Source organism: Brachyistius frenatus, unplaced genomic scaffold (assembly GCF_029030835.1).
Source record: "Brachyistius frenatus isolate BFR_SWC_R1_liver_20210118 unplaced genomic scaffold, ASM2903083v1 Contig_189, whole genome shotgun sequence".
Lineage (NCBI taxonomy): Eukaryota > Metazoa > Chordata > Actinopteri > Embiotocidae > Brachyistius > Brachyistius frenatus.
Window position 1 is genome coordinate 23,972 of NW_027210788.1, and position 12,989 is coordinate 36,960.

At 42.9% G+C, this 12,989-nt stretch overlaps 1 protein-coding gene across 6 annotated transcripts in view; it reads right to left on the reverse strand.

Moving 5' to 3' along the window:
- The window catches only part of slc8a2b (solute carrier family 8 member 2b), a 106,819-nt gene that overhangs the window by 5,187 nt on the left and 88,643 nt on the right, over nt 1-12,989 (reverse strand). For all 6 annotated transcript variants that reach the window (XM_069718275.1, XM_069718277.1, XM_069718272.1 and 3 more), the window contains 6 exons: nt 9,129-9,502; nt 5,381-5,484; nt 5,072-5,089; nt 2,205-2,329; nt 1,822-1,921; nt 197-475 (listed from right to left, as the gene is read on the reverse strand). In XM_069718275.1, the coding sequence (XP_069574376.1) occupies nt 197-475; nt 1,822-1,921; nt 2,205-2,329; nt 5,072-5,089; nt 5,381-5,484; nt 9,129-9,502 (1,000 nt within the window). The remainder of the gene's footprint in view (nt 1-196; nt 476-1,821; nt 1,922-2,204; nt 2,330-5,071; nt 5,090-5,380; nt 5,485-9,128; nt 9,503-12,989) is intronic.

A 12,989-nucleotide genomic window follows, 5' to 3' on the forward strand; every position in this document is an offset into this window, starting at 1 on the left:
TCGTCGATCACGGCACATACTTGTGGATCGTCTTCTGGAGATTATAATTATTAAAGTCCAATAAACACTTTTATTATCTGGGGACACGTCTCTCATTAGATCAACGTCAGATGAACTATCTGGCCCCGTGTCACGTTCGTCACCTCGACGCTCTCACGCGGTTAAATTAATTAAAAAAAAAGGATCTTCATCTCACCTGGGATCGAAGTTCCCAGGGCCACGAACACCACGGCGGTCACGGTGTCCCGCAGCCCCACGGTGCAGCCGAAGTGCGACGCCAAGTCGCCGATGAAGGCGGTGAGCAGGCCGATGACCAAGATGGACACGCAGAAGCAGGCCCAGCCGTTCCAGATCTCCGTGGGCGGCACGCAGGCGAACAGAACCTTCCAGAAGACGGTGAGGAAATGCATGAAGTAGTCGTAACAAGACGGGAGGCGCCCCTCGCGCCCCTCTTCGTCGTCATCGTCACCGTCACCTGGAGGAAACATTAAGAGTCACTGAAGCTTTCGTGAAACTCACGGCTGCAGCAGGAACTTCAACAAAGATGGTAAATACGGACTTTTAGTCCAAAGACTGGCAGCAAAGTGGAATAATTATTGCTTGCAGTGAAGTGTTACTTCCACTAGATGGAGGCCTTCAATTACAAAACCGACTTCCACCAAACCTCCACAGCTGAAGAACACTCAGCCATCCTGTCCATGTTTGAACAGTCATTTTTTTTTACGGTGACTGACATCGGGACTTTGTCAGTAATTTGTATTTTTCTTACGGTTGTGCAGTTTGTGAAGTCGATCTGTGAATGTTTTTTTAGCGACTTTAATTCATTCTGAAAGAAAAAAAACAAAACACGGTCAGCCTTTTGATTTCAGATCAACAGTATTTAGGAACAGCTTGCTGTTTGTCTTCCTTCATTTTGTGTGAGGCTTCTGCAGCCAAGACTAGATTTAGTAGACTTATTTTGACATGATATTCCTGCCAAACCATTTACATATTAAAGCCTCTTCTAACTGCAATAAATAAAACTGCCATTACAATCAGGCCAACACGCAGTTAAATTTTTTTATGCAAAAAAGTGTTTTTATGATGCCCTTTTTAACATAGTAGCTCACATTGACATCATCGCGTGACTCGGGACAAAACCCTTCGTTTTTTAAGAGCTGCTGTAGGTTGAAAGCTGGATTTGAAATTAATAAAATAGATGCACTTCTCCTGCAGTGAAATTCAGCTTGCAGCAATATTTATATCATCCCAAACAAAGCCAGAAAAAAAAATAAGAGAAAGCACTTGCTAGTTAAAAAAAATAAAATCAATTTTTAGCAAAAAGAGAAGAATCTGCATGTTGGCACAGAACGTCTCTCCATGTGGACATTAGTGGGTAGACAGTAAAAATCAACATTAAAGAGATTTAAATCAACTTCAAAGTATACTTTAAAGTATGAAAGTGAGGGGGAACGTGTGCAGGCAGAGAGTGAGACATTTTTTTTTGCAGTGTAGATTGTTTGTATTTTAGTTTTGCTGTCTTTTTGTTTTAGCATGGGTTGTTTTTATTTGCATTGTGTGGTTTTATGAGTTCATGAGTGCTGGTCCCCCCCCCCCCCATCCCCACCCCCCTCCAGGTATAGAGTGGCTGACTGTGTCGTTATCGGGGACACAAGGCTCCTCATGACAGCTGCTTGTTCCCTGCAGTATTATATCTGTTGACACACACACACACACACACACACACACACACACACACACACACACACACACACACACACACACACACACACACACACACACACACACACACACACACACACACACACACACACATCTCACCTGCGCTGACAGTGACCGCCTCCACAAACTGTTCCCTCCAGGAGTGCGTGCCGATCACCAGCGCCAAATTGGTCTTCTTAATGAGCTTGTCAACGGTACTCTGCCAATCAGAAGCACATGACACTTCATTAGCAATTCAGGTTGCGTGGGTGGGTGGGGGAGCGTGTTGGAGGGGGGGGGGGGGGGCATGCAGGCTGGAAACAAGGGAAAACAGTTAACTTAGCATAAAGACTGGAAACAACAACTAGCCTGGCTTTCTTCGAAGCACCTCTATTTAACGCATCAATCTTATTTGTTTTAATCCGGTTTTATACACTTGTTGTGGTTGAATGGAGATTAACGGTTCCTCAAAAGGACGTACACAGAAAAAGGAACGAACGAACCTTGAACTCGTACGACTCTTCGATGACCACCTCCAGGCGGCTGTGCTCTCCCAGGATCGGCTTCCCCATCTCGGCTATCCTCCGGGCCTCCTCTTCCTCAGAGCTCATCTGCCCTTCTGCCCCCTCTGAGGGGGGGGGGGGGTAGATAATGAGATTTATTGCAACTTTAATACATTGATTGATTTGATTTGTTTGATCTTCCTGCTCTTTGGTTCGACCTTGAAAACGCAAATCAAAGCGCAAAGTAATCTTGATCCCCTGGGAAGGTTAACGGATATCAGTTCTTTAAGGAAATTAAAGGCGCTCGGTCTTTTGGTGGAAAAGCAGAAACAAATGAAAAAAATGTTTAAGCCAGCGTCAGACATGAATATTTAAATGACGTAAAACAACAGTTTTTACAAAGCTTAACTTCGTGCCTCTCGAAACTACCCACAAGAAAGAGAGAGAGATTAACCTTGAAAGAAGAGATGTGGCCCGGTTTGTGTTCCTGATCCGCTGCCAACAGAAGAGCATCAGCAGCTCCACCAAGAAAGACTTCATCTCAAATAACGAGAGTCAATCAGGGTTCTTGTTAGAACCAAAAAAAAAAAAAAAAAAAAAAACGTTCTTTCTTTTTCCACCAAAGAGTCTGGTGCTTCACAAAGAGCTTCAGAAGCACTCGACCAGAGAGACCGACGACCAAAAGAGAGCCGGATTACAGCTCCTGTTCAGGCGGCCTGCGTCTAATTACGAGAATAAAGCAGCATACGGCAAAACAGTCCCTGCAGTATTCACCGACACTATTTCAAGCTGCCATAAACACACACACACACTCAGACGCTTGAACAGACACACTTATTCGTGGCTTCACTTCAGCTGCTTCCCGTAAGCATCAACACTTTTTCAGCCCCCCCCCCCCCCCCCGGTGAAGGGGGCCCCGCAGGGATCGGCCCCCCCTGCTGTGAAGAGGAGCGAGTTGAACGAGAAATCCCCTCGAGGGCGACGAGTGTTATCGTGAGTCATCGCGACCGCTGGGCTCCCGGCCCTCCGTTCACTTTCCCTTGATCTTTTAGCCTCTAAAATTCTGCCTCCGCCGCCTTTTAATCGTGAATCATTTGAGCTGAAAGCTGCACGGTTGGTTTGCGAGACGAAGGTGGAAGCGAGACGTGTTCTGAATACTGGAAAATGTCAACATGGATACGCATTCATATTTTCACAGCTAACTTTTTGTCAGTGACGCCACCGTTGGTCTGTGAACTGCTGTTTTTGAAGCCTTCGCTTTGACATCTTCGCCGTCACCGTCTTCGTTTGTTTTTTGTGGAGCCAGAAGCGATCACATTCAGAGAACCCGATATCGAATTATAATGATTGAATAATTTTCAGATGAACCGCCAGAAAACGAATAAGAAGGAGTGACTTCAGCGAATGACACCGTGATGACTCGCGGGGAAAAAAATGATTGACTTTGTATTTGATGTGAGAAAAGTTGAATGGGAGTCTATGGAGCCGTTTTTGGAGCCAACCCCTGGTGGCACTCGGTGGTATTGCAGCTGAAGGCACCTCCGTCTTGGCTTCACTTTTCAGACCTGGAGGCTACGTCCATGTTTTATACAGTCAGGTCACAGAATCGAATGGGTCACCAAATCAGCGCAACACCGGCGCTCTTCATTGTTTTTAAAAAGTCTATGTTCCTGGTTCCTGAGATTCAGAGAGGCCAGTTCTGCTCTGGTCCAGATGTAAACAGACAAATAGCCATCGCTCCCCTGCCAGAAATGTGAGCCAGGCCATTATAATGCGGTGCAGAGTAAACAACGTCCTGGCTGAAAGGAGAACCTGAGCAGCTGCAGGACAAACTACAGCAGCTGAAAGAAACTGTGGCATCTGTTCAGATTTTCTGCTGATGGAAGCAAATTACTTCTCCGAATACTTACATTTCGATAGACCCACAATATGAGAAAGTTAAAGTAAATTGCAAAAAATTGCCTTCCAATTTCAAACGAATGCAGCATTTGATTGCTGCTAACTTTCCTCTCCGGTCTTTGAACACACTTCTGCTCTCATCACCAGTCATCATCTCCATGTGTTCCCACAGAGGTAAACATGAGCCCCCACATAAACAACTCCATCTCACCTCCCAGAACAGTAGCTTTGAATTTGTTTTTGCATACTCATGCCTATTTAGCATATTACAATTTATCAATCCTTCACACATTCGACCGCTGACGACAGCGAGTGTTTTCCTGAGTTTTAACCACAAAATAATTTCCCCGTGTGAATAAGAGGAGCTGTACGTCCTCACATATCCTCCACAGCCCACCGACATGTAGTGCATGTTAAGTGGTTGCCCGCTGTGCAGAAGTGTTGGCTTTTGCTATTAAGTGCTTTTTTTTTTTTTTCCTTTTCTGGCAGGATCGTTAAATCAACAGTAAGAGCGGCGGAGCAAGGAGACTGACGGAGCGCTGAGTCAGCATGAATTTATCAATCTCTTTCTGAATGTGTTAACGCTGAGATGGAGGTCGAAGTAGCTTTCAAACGTCAGCACTAGATTTAAACCTGAAATCAAAATAATTCAGAATCTCTTTTAATAGTTGAATATTTACGTCAGTTTTCAACCAATAATACCAAACCTGTTACTGTCTGTTTTTTTTATTTAATCATTACACGTAGAATATCTTTGGGTTTTAGACAGTTAGGCAAACCAGGACCAAAGGTTTGACTAAGGAAACTGTGGAGGCCATTATTTTTTGGGAGATTCTACATTGTGCAGTCAATTCATCCAGAAAATAATCAGCTGATAAAATGCTGCAGCCCTGCAGAGATTTCCTGGCAAATAAAATCAAACTTTAGCTCCTCAGTTTGAAACAAAGGGAATACTCAGATGGTCTTACCTTGGTTGAGCAGCAGAGCTGTAAAGGAAAACAAAGAGTCGTAAGTCACAGCAAACATTCAGCAGAGACGGTACCAACAGAAGCTAAAAGCAATTTTTTTGGTCCGGGCAAAATTATTCGCGTTTTATGAGCAACTTTCTGATCGAAGAATGAATGAATTAGAAACTCAGTGCCAGCTTTGATACGAAACAAGTGGAGATTCCCCGTTTTACGTGTCTTGTAAATGTGGTTGATTTAAAGTTTGCCAAATAAAATAATCACACCAGATTAAAATCCTTTCAAACAAAAACACACAGTGTGTTCACGTACCTGAGATTCCCCTCTTCAGCCAGCGGGGCTCCTCCAATACAATGAAGAAGTTTTCATGCTTTTCATATTCTTCATCATCAACTATCCTCACCTGGAGAGTCTGACTGCATGCGCGCACACGCACACGCACACACACACACACACACACACACACACACACACACACACACACACACACACACACACACACACACACACACACACACACACACACACACACACACACACACACACACACACACACACAAACTGTCAGCTGCAGGCACATAATGAAGTAAAGCATTTCATCAATAGGCAATGCAGCGCTCGCATGGCCTTCACCACAGGTCGCCCTTGTAATTGATGTGCTGGTAACGCACACACGTACACGCACACACACACGCACACACACACACACACACACACACACACACACACACACACACACACACACACACACACACACACACACACACACACACACACACACGGTTTCCCTCCTGTTGTCTCTGATCAAGATCAGCTGCTGTGTAAATCAGAGCAGAGGGAAGCCGGAAGCATTGACAGGACATAAAATCAATAACAGTCAAAAGGTGGGAGACGAGGATGAAAATGGAAAAAAGTTTTGAAAATTAAAGCAGAAACAGAAGAAGAAGAAAGAAAAAGAGATTCAGATAGAACTAAACGATTAAAGTCACACAAACGGACTTTGTGACAGATTATTACAGTTTAATTGAATCTTTTAGGTTTAAATAGATTTAAATATGTGCTTGTTTTCATTGAAAAGACGTGATAGATAAAGGCCAGATATCTGAAATACTGTGTATATGTGGGAGCTCAGCCTTGAGGTACTGCTGGCTTGATTTGTATTTACTATCATAAAGTGTTTTACTGAACATTCATCATTTCGCCTCTGCAGGTAACTGAACCAGACATGTATAAGCAGTAACTGCTGGGATTTACTTTGTAAAGGTGAGGAAGGCGAGGAAAAACGAAGAGCGATAGCACGGAAAGAAAAGGATGAAGTTAAAGTGAGTCAGACAGCAATTTTTTCAAAAATAATACCGTCGGAGGTATGGGAAGGGGACGGCTCGCTATTAGAGGAGAGGGAGTGAAGGTGAAATGATGATGACAAGACCTGCTAGTGTCTCTGAGGAGTCCCGGATTGAAATGTCAACACAGAGAGTGGCTCAGTGAAGGCAGAGGAAAATCTACTCTGACAACAGACAGAGAGAGAAAGAAATGGTTGGAGAGGAGGAAAGGGAGGAAAGGAGGTCTGTAAAAGTGGTTAAAGAAGTGAGGGAGAAAATAAATGGATGCTGATAGAAACATCAAATGGAAGAAGGAGGAGAGAAAGCCTCGAAATAAAGGGTACATTCGTGAGCGCAGCCAAAATTAAGGGTTAAACAGGGAGAGGAGACCAACGCTGAGGCAAAAACTGAAAATCAGTGAGACAAAGAGTGAAAAATGAGAAGAAAAAAAAGTTGGAAAAGAGGAAAATGCGGCAATGTGGCGTGAAAATGACAGAAAACAAAGGAGGGAGGTGGTGAGATGGTTGATGACAGTTATAAAAACCTACATTAGACTTTATGTGGAGGATAGAAAAACAGGTTTCTGAGCAATGCAACGGCAGTATGGACCGAAAATAAGAAAAACCAGTTGAAGGACGGAGGTAGATGTGAGATAAAGTTTTCAGCAGCAGACCGATGATGCGTTGCGGTCAACAGGAGCTTAAAAAAAGGAACTCGTTATAAAGTCTCGTCACAGGACAGAGACGGACGGGTACGGACGGAGACATGAAGTGGTGTGGAAGTGCAGTCACAGCAGTTGTTCCCACTACGAAGCTGCATCTGGAGGTGTAGCGTAGTAATCAAGCTGAATGCAGCCGCACAGAAGCTGAAGAAAGCCACAAGAGGTGGAGAAGTGTGTGTGTGTGTGTGTGTGTGTGTGTGTGTGTGTGTGTGTGTGTGTGTGTGTGTGTGTGTGTGTGTGTGTGTGTGTGTGTCCCTGCGCCTCTGAGCTTTTTGCTGCAGAGGGACGTGACGCGCTCGGACACGCCGAGACGAAGAACAAGCTGGAATACGTCGTTCCTCGACAGACGAGTTCAAAGCGCCGCTGAGGCTGCGACAGAATGAAGAAGGTTTCCATCATCACAGAAACTCGTCTGAGCTCCATCAGCAGCCGCGTCTCACCTCGTCCACGTCTCCGTCAGTCAGCCGACCCGCCGGTCTACGTCAGCTGCCGGAAGCAATATCGCACGAGCAGCAGTCCACCCGAGTTTGTCACACGTGCACGAACATAAAACATAAAAACCAAAATGAGCCTTTAATCAAACTCGATCCGCCGCCGGCCCCAGAGAGCAGTTCAATTTTGGCCTGATATCAACTTACTCATTAAAATATGATTGATTCGAGACAGCCGATACGATCTGCTGACCACAATGTTTGTCGTCGGGCGGTCGGAGCTGTCTACAAAACGAGAAGCTTTCCGCTCTGCGACTCTTTGCAGTCTGAGTTTTGCAACAGCGAACATCAGAAATCGCACTTTTAATTTCCACTGGTGGACAAAGTGCTGCACTGTGGGCCGTCGTAAAGGGGAGCGTCATGCTGCTACACCAACACACAGCGCCAACTACAGCGTGGTAAATAAAGTGCCAGATTTGGCTTCATTTTACTGACACTAATTCTTTAATCTGCCCCGGCGTCGGCCCGGAGGTTCGGCTCGGGGCCTCGGCTTCACTCAGGACTCTCTAAAACATTCGTTCTGTATGAATGAAGGGATGAATGTGTATTTCGTAGTGAATGCAAGTATCTTTGTTTCACCCACCCAGGGAGAATTATTCAACCTTAAAGAGATCTTAATCCCTTCTTGTGGGTGTAAAACATGCCGAGCGATGAAGTCTGAAACTGACAGATTATTTGTTTTCTAACTGTTTAAGATGCTGCAGCTGGAGTTCAAAGAGCTGTGAAATAATTAATTAATCTAAAGTGAATAGACATCTCTTACCTGACTGAACACGATCCAAAATCTTTTTTTTTTTTTTTTTTGAAACCATAAATATTCGATTGCCTCTCTGACACTTCACACCCGACTGAGGGTCACACGCAGAAACAGCCATTCAATTTCCATCCATGCGAGAAGATGGACGCGTAGTTGGTTTGAATTTCAGGGAACTGAATGATCAAAGCTACGTCATAATTGGAGGATAATTCTGTGACTTCATCCATTATTGTTGTTGAAAATAGGATCAGCGGAGCTTTAACGGTGCCTCAATAAGGACGATCATCATGCTATTGAACAAGGCACTGAACTTCCAACAAGATCGAGCACAGATTGTCTGGGAGGAGAACGAGGAAATGAAGAGTCCTGATTACGTGTAAAGAAAACGATATGTTTAGTTCAGTGGTGGAAGTATTCAGGTCCTGTACTTCAATAAAACATTTCCCATTCACATATACGCTCACACAACACCAGCGATTCCAACTATTTAATTTTTTTTTTTTTTTAATAGTTTATTTAACCGAAAAAGTATGATAATCTTTTCAGCTGATAAAGGAAGATGTAATACTTAAAAAGTTTATTTGGGAAAAATTAATGTTAAAATTCATAGTTGTTGCTGGACATAAAAAACTGTAATCTGGAAAGTGCCTAAAGCTAAAGTCAGAAAAATGTAATGAAGTAGAAAGTACAGTATTTGTGGAGTAAAATGGAGATACTCAAGTCAAGTAAATTTGTATTTAAGTACATGCCAGATTAAAAGTAAACTCACGTGGTCTGATCGTTGGTGAACTCCAGCTCTCCTCGGGCGTCCTCGTAGTCCTCGCCGTCCTTGGCGGTGCCGGACTCGGTGTGGTACGGCAGGATGACGGTGCCGCGGGCGCCCGAGTTGCGCACCACCGTCACCTCCATGGTGCCCACGCTCTCGCTCACGCGCAACATGCGCTCGCTGAACGTGAAGATGCCGGCGTGGTCGTCGTCCAGGATGGTCACCGTGGCAACCAGGGGCTCCACCAAGCGAGCTTTAGGCGCGGCACCCGCTTCGTCGCTCTCGAACATCCCCTCGGCGTCGCCGATGCGCAGGTTCAGCAGACGGACGAAGAAGTGCTCGTCCTCCTCGAAGATGTCGTCGTCAATTATACCGACCTGGAGGCAGAGAGGGTCGTTGAATAATCAGAATATGAGACACATGATACAGTATTAAATCATGTGACCTCAGTGTGAGTTGGCAGCAGTTAGATTGATAACTAAATTCAACTTTTAGATGAAAAAAAAAAGTCTTGATTTGAATTTATCAATGTCATTTGACTATTATAATAATTCAGAGGAACAGAGCAGCTTACTTTCTACAAAAGGAACTACAACACCTTAACTATTATCATATTTTGTACATACTGTATATTCTTTAAAGGGTCTACTACTGAAAATGATGCTCCTGCATACATATTCTTACTCATAAGAGGTGTAATTTATTTAATGGTTAATATCGCGACAAAGAATAAAATCAAATATTTCACAAACTTAAATGACATAAAATCTAAAAAGGGCATAAAGTTTGTGTTTCAGGGAGATTTAAGGAAAAGAGCACATGTGCTTTAATTGTGATGGTGGCGGTTGTCCTGACTCGAGGCCTCTGTTTTCCAGGTTTAAACTGTCACATCTGATACAAGCTCTCTTGGCTAATGGAGCGTTAAAGAGCACGGCCACCAACTGAGATATCCTCAGCCACAAATTAGATTTCGTTGTCCAAGCAGAGACCATATCCCCGGCCGCAGCTTCAGCAATCACAGCCAGCCAGCAGATCGGCTGCAGCTGTGATAACAGCTGGAGGCTCCACGCTGCTGGAGCTCAGCTTTTTTTTTTTAAATGAGGCATAAATGACTCAAGTGTCACATCCTCTTTCCTTTCTGCAGAAGATTTTCCCTGAAACAGCCGGTGGCTTATAACTGGACCTCTGCATAAGCACCTGACACGGAGAGCACACGGTGCTAATATGTGATATCTGCAGTTTAAGATGGATTCTCAGACACGTTCCAGACATAAAAGAAAAAAAACATGTCCTGCTTTATAATTTCGCATTTCTATTTCATTTTGGAGAGACATTTTCTTATATTTGTTAGATGTCAGAGCCAGTGTGTGATATACGTGAGACATGCACGCATTCGAAAAGCTATCTTCAGAGAAAAAGGACAGAAAAAGCTGAATAAAATGTTGGATGTCAGTCATCTGTAATTATTCATCTCTAATCATGAGGCATGAGTAGGAGTCCTTTCAAGAAAGACAGCTCCGGGGTGGAAATATATTCGACAGGAAATTAAAACTGAATGCATTCAATCGCCTGATAATTTCAGATGTTTATTTGACAACTTCGGCAAAATACGTCTTTTTTTTTCTCTTCAGTTTGTGCTTCTCGGACGAAAAACAAGCCGAGTGTCAGCGATCGGATTTGTTTCATTGATTTCACCAAATTTAGAGATGAATTAATGGCAAACAGAAGAAAACAAACACCCCCCCATGTATCATGGAACAGTTGCTGCTGTCGCTGGATCTCTTTAGTCAGCTTTAACCGCAAACCAAATCATTACATTATTTATTTAGTGTAAAAAAACATGGGTGCAAAGTGATGATGACTCAGATATCATAAAACTTCTAACTGACTAATGAAAGAGACCCAGAGAGGTTTTGATCCGTTAGAGTGATATAACAGAACAGTGGCTCTCCTCATTAACTGATTGGCTCATCTCAGTTACTGACGGTGCAAATCAGCCTACTTAAGATGCAGCACGGATCATCATTCAATCAGCGAATGTGTAGCGGCAGTTAATTTCATTTTCATTTCATTCAAAACCTTCTGACCGTCACTGCGGTTTATTTACAGAGCGTTTGGTCACACTGCAGTAACGGAACAATTAACCTGGATTAAGAAAACAAGTTTAAAAAGCTGTTATATATGAAAAAATATGAGTGATTATTACAATGCCTCTTTCAGGAGAACAGTGCACTCAGAAAGACGATATTTTGTGCCATACACATTGAAACAAATGCACAATCTGTAGGCTGCACGTGTTATCATTTGCATTAATTAGGCTGAAATAAACTGCAGCACCGCCCTCGCAAATTAAATTCACTCATTCATAACTATCTTTCATGACTCAAATGAATGACTGTGTCCTTTTCATGACATGGCAATTATGGTAGAACAATGAGACCTTTCATTGGTTGTGTCAGCTTTTTGTTTAATGAGGCCGTGGTGATGATGGAGCTCGTGCAGCTTTGAAAATGGAGGGAAGTATTCAACTTTAATTGGTTTCCCTTCTGCTCATCTCTGACCGGCACAGCGCTCCGTGAAGTCAGCAGGTTCACTGCTGAAATGGATGACACTGACCTTTTGTGATGTCCTGGCACACTCAGCGACTCCCCATCCTTTCAGTCCAATTCATACAGTCTCTTTATTTAACGTCCGCGCTCCTTTCATGTGACTCTTCGGACTATTGCATCACTCAACACTCATCCAGCCTCCACACGTCTTTTGATTTTTCACCAGGCTTTGAATGTGAGCGGAGATTACCCGGTTTACTGTGTCTCATAATAGTGAGTTTTTAAAATAATATTCAAGGTTTAATTGTGAGAATAAAATGTTGTTTGACCCCGAGTTCAGAGAGGAGAAAAATAGTTGGTGATCTGTAATCAAAGCCAGTGAACTTTGAAGCATTTTAATTGGACCGATAAAAAAAAAAGAAAATAACCTTTTACAGTAACACTGTTGAATTATTTTAAAGTATCGGATCGATTTGAGCAAATCAATTGATCCTTTCCTCATTTTATTTAATTACCTACATAAAAGAAAGCCACTTACAAAAGCCAGATCCTTTTTTCTAAAAGATAATTGGGCTTCTTTGTGAACTACTAATGAAAAAAAAGAGTAAGAAAATTGCTTCTTGTGTGAAATCTTGAAAACTGAAATGAGATTTTATTTTACTTGATTTTCTTTTTCATTCTTTTATCTCCCATTATGTGTGCTCTCTTTCTTTCTGCATATGTCCCCAAGCAGCAGTTCATGACTGACATTAGTACTTATAGACATTAAATAGCTGTATTTTGGAATAAAATTAGATTTATTTCTTGTGCAATGCTGTGTAAATATGCAGTGACGTAAGGATGAGTTCAAAAACAATAATGAGACATCCTTGTTAAATCTTGCATGTTTTCCCTGCTACGATAAATGAACATTAAGACAGACCAGTACACAGTCTGCTTCATTTTTTAGCAAAACGGTATCATTTTGTTTTCTTGCATCATAAAATAGCGGGACTTTGTTTACGTGTGCTGGGTGGGTTGTCTTAAGTGGGTTTCTTTTAGAGCTGTTTTCTGGAAACTGGGTTGACGAGTGAAGTGAGATGAAAACAAAACACACGTTGAAGGGCCATAAAACCAAAACGATGAGTTTAACAGTGCTATGAAGTTCAGCAGCGTTGAACGGGACTACAGAGACGAATAGTCATTTTCTGGGTTATTCTAACATGTATTGATTAGAGCAGTTTTAAACAACACCACAAGTATTGGTCCGAGTAGCTGATATGACGAGTGTTTGAACTCTTGTTGAACTCATTTAAACAATTAGGCATTTTTCTGA